This window comes from Oncorhynchus nerka, linkage group LG11 (genome assembly GCF_034236695.1).
Source record: "Oncorhynchus nerka isolate Pitt River linkage group LG11, Oner_Uvic_2.0, whole genome shotgun sequence".
Lineage (NCBI taxonomy): Eukaryota > Metazoa > Chordata > Actinopteri > Salmoniformes > Salmonidae > Oncorhynchus > Oncorhynchus nerka.
In genome coordinates this window covers 56728259-56745138 of record NC_088406.1, presented here as the reverse complement: position 1 = coordinate 56745138, position 16880 = coordinate 56728259, and the positions used below count along the sequence as shown (strand labels likewise).

Here is a 16880-nt window from a genome sequence, read left to right as displayed (position 1 = left end):
ACAGGCAGTGATTCATACAGTGGGGCCCCAATCAGTGAACTTTACTACTCTCCTTGACACCAGTTTCATGGTGTCTTTGCTAAATGTCATAACATACAACCAGTTCTTCCAGCACGTACCGCTGCAGCCTCCGTCCACCACACTCGTGCTACGGTCAGAGCGAGGTAGATATCGTCGGCCTTCTCCAACTCCCAGTACGTTATGGTTCGAGGGGCTTAGACTCTTTCCCGTTTCACATCACATGCCAGGGTGCAAACATCATGGGCCTGGACCTTTTTGTCAGTCATGGATTCTCTCTACAGCACAACAGTGGGGCCAAGATAATTCATGTGTCTTCTCCATGGTATCAACAGTATCCAGAGCTGTTCAGTGGTTTGGGATGTCTGACTGCATTCACACACAAACCGCTCTTTGACCCCAAGGTTCCTCCTGTAATTCAACAGCTGCATCGGATTCCCCTGGCCTTCTGCTAAGGCGTCAAGGGGGATCTCCAATGTCTCGTGGCTGAGGATCTAATCGAACCCATCTATGCCTCTCCCTGGGTGTCAAACCTGGTGATCGTTCAGAAGAAATCAGGGGGCATCAGAACCTGCGTTTACATGTGAGCAGCCAACAAAGCAGTGGTGCCTGACAAATATCTACTACCCACAATGGAGGAGCTCACAACACACTTCCATGGCTCCCATATCTTTTCCAAGCTCGACCTCATCCAGAGAGCAGGAACTTAACGGCCTTCATCACTCACACTGGACGGTATTGTTTGTGGTGCATGGGTCAGACGTTGCCACTCATGATGAGCGCCTACAACAGGTGTTCACCAGCCTCAACTGCCATCACCTCAACCACCATCAGCTATAGACTTTGTGGGGTCCCGGGTGTCATCCCAGGGCATCTCTCCGCTGCAGTCAAATGTGGATGCCATCCTCAAAGTGTCGCACCCACATCAGCTTCACAGTTGGCATCCTTCCTAGGTATGACCGCCTACTACATGTGATTTCTACCAGAATACTTGTTCATCACGTCACTGCTCTGACAGCTTCTTAAGCAGGATACTCCTTGGAATTGGACTCAGGCAGCGCTCAAGGAGCTAAAATGTCTGCTCACCACGTCTACAACCCTGGCTCATTTCCACTTGAACCGCCCCACGCTGGTGACTTGCGACGCCTCAGCAGTGGTTATGGGGCCTGTCCTGTCTCAGCTGCATGATGTTCTCTCGCACTATCAGTCTGACAGAGCACAAGTACACAGTAGGGGAACACGAGGCTCTCGCTTGCATCTGGGCTTGCATCTGGGCTTGCATCTCTACCTTTATGGTCGCTTCTTCACCCTCAGAACAGACCATCAAGCCCTGAAAGCCCTGATGTCCACCACTGACAGGAGACACAGGTCTCTCCGTCTCCATAGGTGGTCAGATTGGTTACAACAGTACGATTTCCAAGTACAGCTCCCTCCAGAACTGACAGTGTTGTAGCAGACTTCCTGTCCCGCCCCATCAACACACAAAGCTCATCTACTCAGATGGTGACAGATGGTGAAGAGGTTTTGGTGCATCTTGTCTACTCTCCTCTACAGAACACTGTGTCCCTGCATGAACTCGAGGACACGTTGACTGCAGAACCAACATTTGGCACAACTCATTCTTCAGGAAAGGATGGCCTTCCCATGTCCCATCAGAACTGGAGTCATTCTCACAAGTGAAAAACAAACTGAGCTGGGGTGATGCCTGCATTGCACGCGGCCAGTGATCCCTTCGGCTATCAGGAGTCGTGTAATAGCGATGGCGCACAAAGGTCATCTCGGCATCATCAAACTGAAACAGAGGTATCGTGACATGGTGTGGTGGCCTGGCATAGATTGTGAACTTGAAGAGCTTGTCAGGTCCTCACCTGCTCCTCCCCCTCTTCATCCCCTGGACTGGCCATTTGGGCCTTGAGTGCACCTACAGCTCGACGTTTGTGGGGAGATACACAACGTACCACACTATCAAAAGTTCCTCATTGTGCTGTATGATCTTCACTCTAAATGGCCCAAAGTCATTTCGATGGGCACAGGCACAGCGGAGACCATATTCAACTTTCTGGATCAGGTCTTCGCTCGCTGGGGCCTGCCTTGGCCATTAACATGGACAATGGACCCCAGTTCCTATCAAACCACTTCACCTCTTACCTCGCAGCCAAAGGTGTCACCCACACTGCTTTCTATCACCCGCTGGCTAACTGTGGGGGGTAGAAAAGATTTAATCAGTCCTTAGAAAATGACTGCGCATGCACATGGTCGAAGGTTGCTCTCTGGGGATTTCACTCTCCCAGCACCTTCTCCACTGTCTACACAGGTTTCTGCTCCTGTGAACATACCGAACGTGGCCACTGCTCCAGTGGTCAGGCAGGACTTTTCTGTTGCCATGCCACCTGCCCAGCCTCCTGAACAACAGTCAGCTCTGGCCCCATACTTATTTCCCTCACTAAAATGCAAATAAATGTATAACATTTTTTACATCAGTTTTTCTGGATTTTTCGTTGTTGTTATTCTGTCTCTCATTGTTCAAATGAACCTACCATTAAATTATAGACTGATAATTTCTTTGTCAGTGGGCAAACGTACAAAATCAGCAGGGGATCAAATACTTTTTTCCCTCACTGTATGTGTTCCAAGGCTGCCATTTACACTGCTGGCTGGTGGCAATAATGTAATAACTTGTTCAGTAATTAAAGTTGGAAATTCAAACATTGCAGATTGCAAAATACATTTTTGATACAACAGCATACTAATCAGCATCAAATGGATAAAAAAATACAACTGTCCTGTACAACTGTCCTGTCCTACTTAAGGAAAGACCTACTGGGCACAGACATCAATGCATGGCCGGCTCCAGGCAAAAGTGATATAAGCATTTTTACTATTTCCTACATTGTAGAATAATAGTGAAGACATAACTATGAAACAACACATAGGGAATCATGTAGTAACTAAAAAAGTGCTAAACAAATGAAAATATATTTTAGATTTTAGTTTCTGAAAGGAGCCAACCATTGCCTTGGTAACAGCTTTGCACGCTGTTGGCACTCTCTCAACAAGCAGGTAATCACCTGGAATGCATTTCAATTAACAGGTGTGCCTTGTTAAGTTCATTTGTGGAATTTCTTTCCCTCTTAATGCGTTTCAGCCAATCAGTTGTGTTGTGACAAGGTAGGGGTGGTATACAGAAGATAGCCCTATTTGGTAAAAGACCAAGTCCATATTATGGCAAGAAATGCTCAAATAAGCAAAGAGAAATAACAGTCCATCACTACTTTAAGACATGAAGGTCAGTCAATACGGAAAATGTCAAGAACTTTGAACGTTTTTTCAAGTGCAGTTGCAAAAACCATCAACAGCTATGATGAAACTGGCTCTCATGAGGACCGCCACAGGAAAGGAAAAGCCAGAGTTACCTCTGCTGCAGAGGATAAGTTCATTAGAGTTAACAGCATTAGATTGTAGCCCAAATAAATGCTTCACAGAGTTCAAGTAACATACACATCTTAACATCAACTTTTCAGAGGAGACTGCGTGAATCAGGCCTTCATGGTCGAATTGCTGCAAAGAAACCACTACTAAAGGACACTAGTAAGAAGAAGAGACTTGATTGGGCCAAGAAACACAAGCAATAAACAATAGACCGGTGGAAATCTGTCCTTTGGTCTAATGAGTCCAAATTTTAGATTTTTGGTTCCAACCGCCGTGTCTTTGTGAGACGCAGAGTAGATGAACGGATGATCTCCGCATGTGTGGTTCCCAATGTGAAGCATGGAGGAGGAGGTGTGATGGTGCTTTCTGGTGACACTGTCAGTGATTTATTTAGAATTCAATGCACACTTAACCAGCATGGCTACCACAGCATTCTGCAGCGATACACCATCCAATCTGGCATGCGTTTAATGGGACTATCATTTGTCATCAACTTCCGGGGCCGACAGAGATGGCCGCCTCGCATCGCGTTCCTAGGAAACTATGCAGTTTTTTGTTTGTTTTACGTGTTATTTCTTACATTAGTACCCCAGGTCATCTTAGGTTTCATTACATACAGTCGAGAAGAACTACTGAATATAAGACATGTATCACTAGCCACTTTGTTTACATACTCATCTCATATGTATATACTGTACTCAATACCATCTACTGTATCTTGCCTATGCTGCTCTGTACCATCACTCATTCATATATCTTATGTACATATTCTTTATCCCCTTACACTGTGTATAAGACAGTAGTTTTGGAATTGTTAGTTAGATTACTTGTTGGTTATTACTGCATTGTCGGAACTAGAAGCACAAGCATTTCGCTACACTCGCATTAACATCTGCTAACCATGTGTATGTGACAAATAAATTTTGATTTGATTTGATTTGGAAAAGCATTCCTCATGAAGCTGGATGAGAGAATGCCAAGAGTACAAAGCTGTCATCAAAGCAAAGGGTGAATACTTTGAATTATCTAAAATCTAAAATATATTTTGATTTGTTTAAAACTTCTTATGCTGCCAGCAGGACACATGTCGACAACTTCTGGTGAAATTGGAGGGCGAGCAATTAAAATAAATAATCATAATTATGGACATTAAACATTTAGGCATGTACAAGTGTTTTATATTGGTTAAAAACGTAAAGTCTTGTTCATCTAACTGCATTGTCCGATTTACAATAGGCTTTACAGTGAAGCATGTCATGTGATTGTTTGAGGGCGGCGCCCCACATCAAAATATTTTTCAACCAGCATAGACTTCAAAAAATCACAAATTGCGATTAAATATTGACTTACTTTTTGAAAATCTTCCTCTGATTTGCAATTCAAAGGGTCCCAGCTACAACATGCATGGTCGTTTTGTTAGATAAAATCCTTCTTTATATCCCAAAAAGTCTGTTTAGTTAGAGCCATCAATTTGAGTAATCCACTCGTTCAACATGCAGAGAAAGGAATCCAAAAAGCTACCACTAAACTTTGTTAAAACAAGTCAAAATATACGTTTCTATTTAATCCTCAGGTGCCCTAAAATGTAATTAGACTATAATATTTCATACAGAAAGAAGTATGTTCAATAGGAAAGCAAAGTTAACATGTGCGTGTCCTTTTCTTTGCGAGTGATTTCCATCTCTGACTCCCAGTACTAAAACTCAAAATTCTTCCTCGTTTGGGAAGAAACAAGCCTGAAACCTTGAACAAAGACGGTTGACATCTAGTGGAAACCAAAGGAATTTCAATCTGGAAGCTGGATTTGGATATGACCCTATACGTTCCATTGGAAGAGCATGGGCTCTCAAAAAACCCCAATTCCGGTTAGTTTTTCTTTGGTTTTTCTCCTACCATATCTATTGTGTTATAGACATTTCTACAAACTTCGAAGTTTTCTATCCAATGGTACCGATTATATGCATATTCTGGCTTCTGGGCCTGAGTAACAGGCAGTTTACTTTGGGCACGTCAGTCAGACAGGAAGTGGAGAAAAATAGACCCTAGCCTGAAAAAAGTTTAAACACTTTTTGAGCTACTACATGATTCCATATGTGTTATTTCATAGTTGTCATGTCTTCACTATTATTGTACAATGTAGAAAATACTTAAAAAAGAAAAACCCTTCAATGAGTAGGTGTGTCCAAACTTTTGACTGGTACTGTATATATTTTATTTTTAGGAATTCAGTCGGGGTTTCAACTATTGAAAGCACGATTCATAAAATAAACCAGGTGCAATTTCAAAATGTGGTTGTGCATCAGCAGTTTTTCTCTTGTTATGTCAGTCATGGGCCTTGACCTCTAGGGGGCCCCAATTGATTTTGTTATTCTCACTCAAATATCATATTAACATGGCATATGACATGGCAAAATGTGTAGAATTGTAGGAATTTAGCTTAAAATGCCACCCCCAGAGGGCAATGCAGCCCCTATTTCAATATAATTGTGGAAATTCTCATTTAGGTTCCACTTCCAAAGAATGACGCAGGCTGCTAATACCTATTCAGAAATTGGGGTTGGGAACGTTGTGGCGATTTCTACGGGAAGTGGAGAAATAACAACAAGTAGAGTACTGACAAATGTCATTGTAGCTATCAAGCATGCTAACCTTATCTACATAGCTAGCTAATGTTATCTGTTGTTGCTACACCGTATTCAAAAGATTAGCCAGCTGGCTAGGCTATCCTGGTTCTGGAGCTGGATTTTCCAGAAGCATTTATGGAAAACTTTGCCACGGATTGATAGGGGAAAACCAGCATCTTTGACTTTGCCATCTATTGTTATCTCCAAAGTTTTGGCACGTTCCATAAATTGCGGCCACGAATCCACCATAGACAGAAAGAATAAGATGAAGCTCCTATTGAATGGTTTGGAGACACATTTTTCTACATTGTAATGGACATGGTGCAACATTTGAAAGGCTGCTGGAAGGCTATGCGGCTGTGCTACAGCAATACAAGGTCAGCCCATGCTCATGTCATGGTTCTCAAAGCTAGGGGAAGTAAAATAATAGGCTACAATGACTTTGCTCCAGTGGCATGGATGCCAAGGGAAAAAAGGCTTCCCCAAATATTTGACCAATATTTTTATTTATTTATTATAAAATCATTTCTCTTTCATCTCTCTGTGTTTTCATAATTATCTTTCAATTTGCAAGTGGCTGAAACTCACCAGAGAAATCATCAGAGCGAGGGAGGAAAACCGCACCCCTCTGTCTCAGTATCTGTAGCTCATAAGTTCAATATGTAGCCTAGATGTAGTCTACTAGACTCACGTTAACTATACTGAAAAAATATATAAACGCCACATGAAACAATTTCAAAGATTTTACTGAGTTACATTTCATATAAGGAAATCAGTCAATTGAAATAAATTCATAAGGCACTAATCTATGGATTTCACATTTATTACAGACATAAATACTCCTCAGCAGCCCCTCTGATGATCCCAAAGGTGAAGAAGCCAGATGTGGAGGTCCTGGCTGGCATGTTTACACGTGGTCTGCGGTTGTTGAGGCCTGTTGGACATACTGACAAATTCTCTAAAATGACATTAAGTTTTCTGGAATCAGCTCTGGTGGACTTTCCTGCAATCAGCATGCCATTTGCACGCTCCCTCAAAAATTGAGACATTTGTGGCATTGCGTTGCGTGACAAAACTGCACATTTTAGAGTGGCCTTTTATTGTCCACAGCACAAGATAAACCTGTGTAATGATCATGCTGTTTAAACAGCTTCTTGATATGCCACACCTGTCAGGTGGCTGGATTATCTTGACAAAGGATACAATTCTCACTAAACAAATTTGTGCACAACATTTTAGAGAAATAAGTTTCTTGTGCATATGGAACATTTCTGGAATCTTTTATTTCAGCTCATGAAACATTGGACCAGCACTTTACATGTTGCGTTTATATTTTGGTTCAGTGTAGCTAGCAAACTTAGCTGGTCCATTGTTGCCCAAGCAAGGATGTTTTTCTAGCTAGCAAGCATTTTAGCTGGGTAGATTATGACAACACAAACTAAAAACGTACTGTATGACAGAGCAATAGACCATTTTGGCAACATAAAAAAGTTGCAGGATGTCACAACTGCTCAGTGTTTATCAGTAATAACTTAATTTTGCAATACGTTTTGAAAAAACGTGCAATTTTTGGGGCAATATTTAGATTGGTCTTAATAGATATACCAATGCTGAGAAATCTACACTTAAGCGAAAAGTGTGACATGTCCCGGTCTCTCCTAAATTAGGCCTCAGGTGAAATCATTGTCAAAAGCATACTGTTGCATGTGGGTCAAGATGGGTTGATCATACAGAAATATCAAAACATTATTTCAACAACACCAAAGCAATTGCCTTTCTGTGCATTTTTCTATATCAAGACACCAGCTGGTAACTCTTAACTGTTTATGACAGCTCATGAGGTCTCATATATATCTGTCGACAAGGTGGGACTCGATTTATGAGGCTTCATGCATACACATAAGAGAAGGAGTAAAATATCTCTATTTCCAGCATTTAGGACAACTTTTCTACTCTGAGACACTGTGTGGACACAGGCCCAGATCAGCACTTCTATTCATTGAGACACATACCAAATAAGTAGACAATGTAAAAATGATTTCTAACTTCATTTTAAACTTATATGAAGAACAGGAACGTACAATAAGGTTGCTAAAGCCAAAAATCTACGGACAAAAACGGCAATGTCTCTGTACCACTCACTTTTAAAGTCATACTACAGAGAAATAAACTGAATCCAGGACTTTACCAATATAAGTCCAAAAAAAATGTGCTTGTGTATTCAATATTCTGTGAGACTGGAAATTGAAAACCAATGGTCATGCACTCCTACGTGAGGACAACTAATCACTACTATTTAATTTCCAAATCGTTGACAAAACATGTACATCAAAACAATTACCACTGCTTTAAAGCTGAGAGCCGCGAAAGGTGAAACAGCGCCACCGATCATATATATACCAGTGGCGCTGTTATATACAAATAAAATCGCAGTACATACTCTGCGGTTCTTCTCTGCGTGCAATGATGTTCAATATCTGGAGGGGGAAAACATTTTTTCAAAGTAACATATTTGTTGCTGTAATATCGCAGAAGGACTTGGCAGTTTCACCAAAACTTGAAAGAAACACTTCCAACAAACCATGTACTGAAGAGAGGAATGGTGCTGACACTACTTTTGCCCTTTAAAGCCTTATGGTAACTACATACTGTAGTAACAAAATCCATAAACAGAAAAATACATGTAGAATTGCAAAGCTTTTAAAATACACTAGTTACATTGAATAAGGCTTTCAGGACAAAAACTATACGTATTTTACATCATTTCCAACAATGATCTGGTCATTCACTGCACACATTATGTAAGGCAGCATAAAATGTGGGGAAGAGAAGTTAAACAATAAAATAAAAGGACTAATCTCTTCATTTTTAGAACGACCATTCAATGGTGAAGATAACTTGAGTGGTGCAAGAAATATTTTATTAATCTTTGTTTTGAGTTGTCTTAGGGGTTCTTAAAATCAATGTCTAGATGAGACTTGTATCAAGGTAAACATAGGAAGAAAAAAAATGTATGCACAACAGTCAAAATTTATTGGACAAATTAAATAATGGACAACAAATGCTGGCGTGCAGACTTTTATAACAACCAATAACTAATTCAAATGCACCCAGGACCGTACAATACCAGTGTGCTCTACTGCAGTTTCTGCCAGTGTGGTGCAGCATTGTAAAGAAGGCTATGTCTGATCATTATTATTTTGTCTTCTTTTCAGTGGCCAAGGTATCATGGAGTTTTGACACACACTTTTCAAACTGGTCCATGACCAGTGTTCCGTTCCCGTCAAAGAAAGCCCCCACAGACTTCGTGATCTCTTGCACCCGCGTGTGTTTCGACTTCCCATCTGAGAAGGACACTCTTAGTGTGTACTGGTCATCAAACCTGCAGAGAGTAGAAGTCACAATTTGCTAGGCAGGACTTTTCAAGATAGATGTCCAGATAAATTAAAAACATTACCAGGCATTACTCAGAAAATGTGGTAGTACCAAAAAAACTGCACAAAAAGTAAACCATAAAAAAAAAAAAAACCTTTTCAGACTAGATGAAAGCTGCCAAGTGTGGTCAGGGTCCATGCCAGCGGGGTCCTTCTGGACAGAAACAAGGAAGATGTTCTTTTCTTGGTAGGAGGTATATAAGGTTAGAATGCCCATCATTATGAAATAAGTAAGGATCAGTTAGGGAAAACTTGAATATATAAATTCCAGAATCCAATAATTAACATTTTTGGAAGGACAATGAAGTTACTAAGCCGTGAGTCTCAATTTGGGCAGTAAAAGACTTTGGGTGAGTAATAATAGCCAAAAACATGTTATCAGCATCAGTCTGTTAATCTAAAAAAAGAAATACAACTGTAGAGGACATTAAAGCAATATCCCCAGTTGGAATTGTTTTTATAAAAGCAATAAGGCATGTTAGGTTGTAGTACTAAATTACCTCAAACTGTAGGCCACCTTCATACATGTATATTGTGACAAAGCAGTAATTTAATTATTTTTCCATTAAAAGGATATGATATGACACAGATTGCCAGGACTGGCTTGGACTCGGGGAATGGATAAAGGAAGTCCCAAATTAAAGCTACGATGGCGAAGAGGCAGGAGATTGTGCAAATAAGGAGACGTCCATCTACGAGATTGAAGTTCTCTGCATAACCATACTTCTCCAAGAGGACCTGATGAATGTTGGAAAAATATGATCAAAACATATGTAAAATATCAAAACCATACACCTTTTTAACATACAAGAGAATGTTGAAACTCCCCTCAATGTACTGTATGCAAACCTTCTTTGCTGCATCATCAAGAGAATTCTTGACAGCTGCACCATCCCATTTGTCAATCTTCACAGGTTTCTCATCAATCCTCCACTGAAAGCAAATGACAATGGTCAATAGAATGAGCAACACAGTTCTTGACAGAGTTTCCTCCTGTACCAAACTCCTATTACAGATTACAATTAAGCCTTGTTCACACTGCAGGCCTTTAATGCTCAAATTCATTTTGGACTGCTGACTGTCCAAACAGCAAGTTATAAGTGACCATATCGGATGTGTGTGTGTGTGTTCAGACAGCAGTCATCTGCTGACAAGGCTATGCTAGTTGTCATAGCAACGAGGGGTGTGTGTGCAGTTGTGTAGGCTGATTTGTGGTGGTGCTCGTGCTTTCTATCCCTCAGAAGTTATGTAGCAAGCTAAGGTGACAATGCCTGCCATGGATGTTTCCTAGTTGCTTTGAATGTTCAAAATCACAAGGTAAGAACACTTAAAGCCACAAAGGATATAAGATGATCCAACTTTCAAAACATCCTAGCACATTCACTAATTTGTTTGTAAACAATTTACAAGCTAGTTAGCTACCACAAGTTCCTGAAGAACTGTCAACAGAGTAGCTAGAAAGCAATAAGATATGACAATAACAGTCTAAAATACACTTGAGCAAAGAATGTGATGTATGTATGCATGTATGTTTTGGCAAAATGGCTAAAGGACAACAAAGTCAAGGTATTGGAGTGGCCATCACAAAGCCCTGACCTCAATCCTATAGAAAATGTGTGGGCAGAACTAAAAAAGCGTGTGCAAGCAAGGAGGCCAACAAACCTGACTCAGTTACACCAGCTCTGTCAGGAGGAATGGGCCAAAATTCACCCAACTTATTGTGGGAAGATTGTGGAAGGCTACCCGAAACGTTTGACCCAAGTTAAACTATTTAAAGGCAATGCTACCAAATATTAATTGAGTGCATGTAAACTTCTGACCCACTGGGAATGTGATGAAAGAAAGAAAAGCTGAAATAAATCATTCTCTCTACTATTATTCTGACATTTCACATTCTTAAAATAATGTGGTGATCCTAACTGACCTAAAACAGGGAATTCTTACTTGGATTAAACGTTCAGGAATTGTGAAAAACTGAGTTTAAATGTAAACTTCCGACTTCAACTGTATCTACACACACATTACCGCTCTAAAGTTTGGGGTCACTTAGAAATGTCCTTGTTTTTGAAAGAAAAGCACATTTTGTCCATTAAAATAACATCAAATTGATCAGAAATATAGTGTAGACAATGTTGTAAATGACTAATGTAGCTGTAAACGGCTGATTTTTTAATGGAATATCTACAGAGGCCCATTATCAGCAACCATGACTCCTGTGTTCCAATGGCACGTTGTGTTAGCTATTTTAAATGGACAAAACATTTGCTTTTCTTTCAAAAACAAGAAATTTTCTAAGTCACCCCAAACTTTTGAACGGTAGTATGTGTGTGTACATCAGTGGTGGAAAAAGATCCAAAATGTCATAGAGTAAAAGTATATATATATATATATATATTAATAGAAAGTTACTCAAGTAAATCACCCAGTAAGATACTAGTTGAGTAAAAGTCTAAAAAGTATTTGATTCCAAATATACTGCAGTACCAAAAGTGTAATTGCTAAAATATACATAAGTATTAAAAGTAAAAGTATAAATTAATGATGCACCGATATTACTTTTTTGGCCGATACCGATATCCAATATTTTCCTTGACAAAAAAACTATACAGATAACCGATATTTAACATTTTAGCGGCCTTTTTAAGCATTCTAGTACAGTTAAACAATTAACACACAAATGGACGCAGTGGTCTAAGGCACTACAGTCCCTGGTTCGAATCCAAGCTGTATCACATCTGGCCACGATTGGGAGTCCCATAGGGCGGCGCACAATTGGCCCAGTGTCGTCCAGGCCGTCATTGTAAATAAGAATTTGTTCTTAACTGACTTGCCTAGTTAAATAAAGGTTACACACACACACCACACAGAGCAAAAAGTTATTTTGTTGGCATCTACTTTAGTCCCCATTACCAGTAAAACATAATCAAACCCTATTTCCTTCACTTACTTGCTGTGCAGTTTCGTTGTTCAGCCATTTCATTCTCAACCAGGATTTCTATGGAACGCCGTTTGGGCAAGGAGCGTTCTATGGAACGCTGTTTGCGTGTCAAAAAAGAGACGTCAAATAACACTATTTGTTGTGTCAAATAACACAACATAATCTGTTTCAGTAGCTATTAGTTAGCTAGCTAACAATATAGCTAGGTAACATCTAAAATAACCCTAATTTATAAAACAGTTCATACCCGTCTTATAAAGTGGACTTTGCGGTTAGCCTTCATGGCATAATTCTACTATTTGTATTAATTTGCATCATTGTCAATGGCACTTATTTTAAAGGCAAACCGCAAATTCCACTATTGTGCCTAATCGTTATTGTGGCTAGCTTCACAACACAACCCGGTCGAGCCTCACTAGCCAGATGAAGCTAGCTGGCTGCTTATAACATTAGCTTTGGGCAACAGGGTTAAGAAGCTGGCTAGCAATTTTTTTTCATGAATTGAAGTTACATTTCAATAGGCGAACCGAACCACAAGTGACAAACTAGCTAATACTTACAAGGATTCCTAAATCATTGCTAACAATAATGAAAATGACTGCAGATTCTACTGGTCATTGTTTTCAGGCTGGTTGCATTGGTGCTAGCTAGGTACCAAGCTAAAGCTACGCCAGAAGTTGCGATCAAACAAATTATTCTTTATTACCAACTGTGTATTGTAAACACATAATTTGTGGCCGGTGTTTGTTTGCAGACCTTTCTGTACTGCTTTGACAGTGCTACTGTATCTTTTTTGACACGCAAAAGACCCAAACTGCATTCCATTGTATGCATGTCGTGAAGCTACAGTAATAGCAGTGATGCTATTACTGTGTAACTCCGGTAGGGCAACGTCTGAAAAATAGCGTAGTGTGTACCAGTGCTCGACCAGCCGGCGAAAGCCAACATCACCCACGACGGAGAACGGTTGAATATCAAGGGCAATGAATCCATTATCTTGGCTTTAATGGTTTCGCCTTTATGATCTTGCTAAAATGGTCTTACTCTTTCAAATGACTGCTCGACCGGGCTAGGTTAGGAATGCTTTGTTGCACGTGTAGTAGCGCCAAATTTTATATGCCGTTATTACGTCATGTACCTACATAATATAGGTATGCACGGTAGCTTTGAAATCGGTTTTTAACATCGGTGTTAAACTAGACATCGGGCCAATAACGATGTTGACATTCTTAGCTAATATCAACCGATTCCGATATGTTCACCGATATATCATGCACCCCTAGTATAAATCATTTCAAATTCCTTATTTTAAGCAAAGCAGAAGGCACCATTTTCTTGTTTTTAAAATGTATGGATAGCCATGGGCACACAAAAACCCTCAGACATCATTTACAAAATATGATTTGTCTTTAGTGAGTCCGTCAAATCAGAGGCAGAAGGGATGACCATGTCTTGAGAAGTGCGTGAATTGGACCATTTCCTGTCCTGCTAAGCATTCAAAATGTAACGAGTACTTTTGGGTGTCAGGTAAAATGCATGTAGTAAAAAGTATATGATTTGATTTAGGAATGTAGTGAAGTAAAAGTAAAAGTGTCAAAAATATTAATAGAAAAGTACAGATACCCACAAAAAACTACTTAAGTAGTACTTTAAAGTATTTTTACTTGTCTGTCGGACTGCCAGATGGTGAAGATTCTTGCCACTCCAGCCGTCTTTTGACATTGTGCACGGTGATCTTAGGCTTGTGTGCGACTACTCAGCCAAGGAAACTAATTTCATGAAGCTTCCGATAAACAGTTCTTGTGCTGACATTGCTTCCAGAGGCCGTTTGGAACTCGGTAGTGAGTGTTGCAACCAAGACAGACGATTTTTTACGCGCAACAGCACCCGGCAGTCCATTTCTGTGAGCTAGTGTGGCCTACCACTTCACAGCTGAGCCGTTGTTGCTCTTAGACTGTTCCAGTTCACAATAACAGCACTTACAGTTGTTCGGGACAACTCTAGCAGGGCAGAAATGTTATGAATGGACTTGTTGGAAAAGTGGTATCCTATGACGGTGCCACGTTGAAAGGCCAAGCCCCTCCAATTCGTTCATGATGACCGTATCAAGCTAATATTTTTTTATGTTCAGAGCTTTCTCTGTGCACTACTGTATCAGTTCTGCCCCACATTTGGATGTAATTAAGACACACTGAGTTCTTCAGTAAGGTCATTTTTCTGCCTATTTTTGTCTATGGAGATTGCATGGCTGTGTGCTCGAATTTATACACCTGTCGGTAACGGGTGTGACTGAAATAGCCGAATCCACTAATTTGAAGGGATGTCTCCATACTTTTGGATATATAACGTTAGTGTATCTAGCGCGTCGTGTTAACATCGGACTAGCCAACATCAACCAGGAAGAATATTAGCTAGCATGGCTAGCAATAACTTAGCCAAGTTAGCTAGCTGGTCAAACAGCTTCCCTCACTTCAAATGAGATCTGCGTTCCTCTTGAAATTACAACATACAAATAACGTTACCACTAAAAGCCACGTTATTTGCATGGCCAATTCCTTTATTTCCTTCCAGCCTTATAAAATTACAGTAGCTTGCTAAAAACTAGTGTTTAACGTTAGCTTATGCTCAAAATGAACGGTCTGTCTGATAGACATGCTTGCCGTGGAGTAATACAATATCGGCTAGGCGGCCAACTATTGAAAAAGACCCAAGCACGACAGGTTTAATTACCGATCCCTGTGTCTCATAAATGATGGTGTAAAATAATTCTTACTTTCTCAAGTAGACCATTTTTCCCATTTCTGGCTGCCATCTTTCCTTCCTGTACATTTGCTGTGTGTGACCTGGGACAATGTGATTGGCTAAAATCGTAATTTTTAGCAGCCAACCAAATTAACTAGGAACGATGTACGTTTACGGAAGTCGTCCGGACGCTTTCATTTATTTTTTTATTAAAAAATACCAACAAACAAAAGAGGAATAGTCATATGCAAACAAGCATACATACAAACTATTTACATTGCCAGATATCCTAAACAAACAAATCATATTAATTAATAATACAACAGGTTTGAATTGCCTTTTTGTTTTTCATTTTAGTTAAAGCAGTGCCGTATTGTTTAAATTCATTTATAAAGTGAAAAAAGTTAGGTTTTGAATTAGACCATTTGCATTTGTGAATATGAAATGTACTTAATATCATTAGCAGTTGATGGATGCTTAAAACAAACGGTTAAAACAAATAATTACGATTCACAATGGGCCAAATCGATTATGCTGAACCGCAGGGAACCTGAACATGGCCCGCGCTGCTCGGTCATGTTGTCAACCAGAAACATACAATATCTTTCCATAAAATATACGTCAACATTTTCTTATCAAAAGCACTCACGTTTGCATGTGAAACACAGAATTCAAGTCATAACTCCACGTGCTTAATTACGTCACTTTTGTTTGACCCTACTTCGCCGTGGGCTTTGAACGGGGGGCCTGGCTCGCGCCCGGGAGGCCAAACAAATACAGCCACTGTCAACCAATGCAAAACTCGCATTACCAGGCGCCCGGGCCAGACTAATCGAATCCCCTTATTTTAGCTCACACTGCCTATAGGGTCGTCAACTAACAGGCATAAACCCCGCCCATTTCTACAATTGATCTTAATATCTGATTTGAAACATAACCCTAACCACACTGATAAACGTATGCCTAACCCTAACCTTAAATTAAGACCAAAAAGCTCATTTTAGTTTTCATTATGTAATCGAGGGGGACTATGGATCTTTCTCTGTCCTAGTATGTATGTATGTATGTATGTAGGTAGGTAGGTAGGTAGGTATGTATGTATCACAGGAGGTTGGTGGCAACTTAATTGGGGAGAACGGGCTTGTGGTAATGGCTGGAGCAGATGAGTGGAATGGTTGGCCCAAGGGGATTGAAGTGTACCTATGATGAAGGTTACAGGCCTCTCCCATATTTCTGGGTGTGAGAACTTGCACGGTTGGTGGCTGACTAAATGCTTTTTTTGCCCCACTGTAAGTGAGGGGAACACACACCCTTTTTTTTCCAGAGGGCTATTTTGTCACCCCCCCCATCATTTTCAATCAACCTAATGAGCCACTTAGTTCATAGAACCGCGATTACGATAGCTAAATGTGGTTGTGTCAAAATGTTTTCTTCCAACAAATTCGCATCTAATTTTTTAAAGATTGGAGCTATCAGCTATTCCCTTACAGTCACGACTCTCAGGAACACGTGCATATCTTCTCTTTCCCTCTATGACGCTCGCATGCCGCGCAGGACACGTTAGAAGGGACTGTGACAAAATCACATTTGATAGCAATACAGGGGCTGCATCCACAAAGAGTCTCCCAGTAGAAAATTGCTGGTAAGTGCTGAGTGTAGAGACATTTCACTCATACTCTCATATGTAAAAAATAA

The 16880-nt window shown here is 40.3% G+C and overlaps 1 protein-coding gene across 1 annotated transcript; it reads right to left on the bottom strand.

The window, feature by feature from the left end:
* Positions 1-7334: 7334 nt before the first annotated feature.
* On the bottom strand, positions 7335-15322 carry spcs2 (signal peptidase complex subunit 2). The gene is made up of 5 exons (XM_065024681.1): positions 15217-15322; positions 10355-10438; positions 10084-10243; positions 9601-9736; positions 7335-9453 (listed from the first exon to the last, which is right to left on the bottom strand). Exons 1-5 carry the CDS (start codon positions 15253-15255, stop codon positions 9267-9269), a joined length of 606 nt encoding a protein of 201 aa, XP_064880753.1. The 5' UTR covers positions 15256-15322; the 3' UTR covers positions 7335-9266.
* Positions 15323-16880: the final 1558 nt, after the last annotated feature.

What these genes read in the sequence shown, in the direction of transcription:
- spcs2 (XM_065024681.1), bottom strand. Translation starts at nt 15,255, where the DNA reads ATGGCAGCCAGAAATGGGAAAAATGGTCTACTTGAGAAA. An exon ending in TTGATGATGCAGCAAAGAAG is followed by an intron (nt 10,244 to 10,354) that starts GTTTGCATACAG and finishes AACATTCATCAG; the next exon opens with GTCCTCTTGGAGAAGTATGG. An exon ending in CTTTCATCTAGTCTGAAAAG is followed by an intron (nt 9,454 to 9,600) that starts GTTTTTTTTTTT and finishes TACTCTCTGCAG; the next exon opens with GTTTGATGACCAGTACACAC.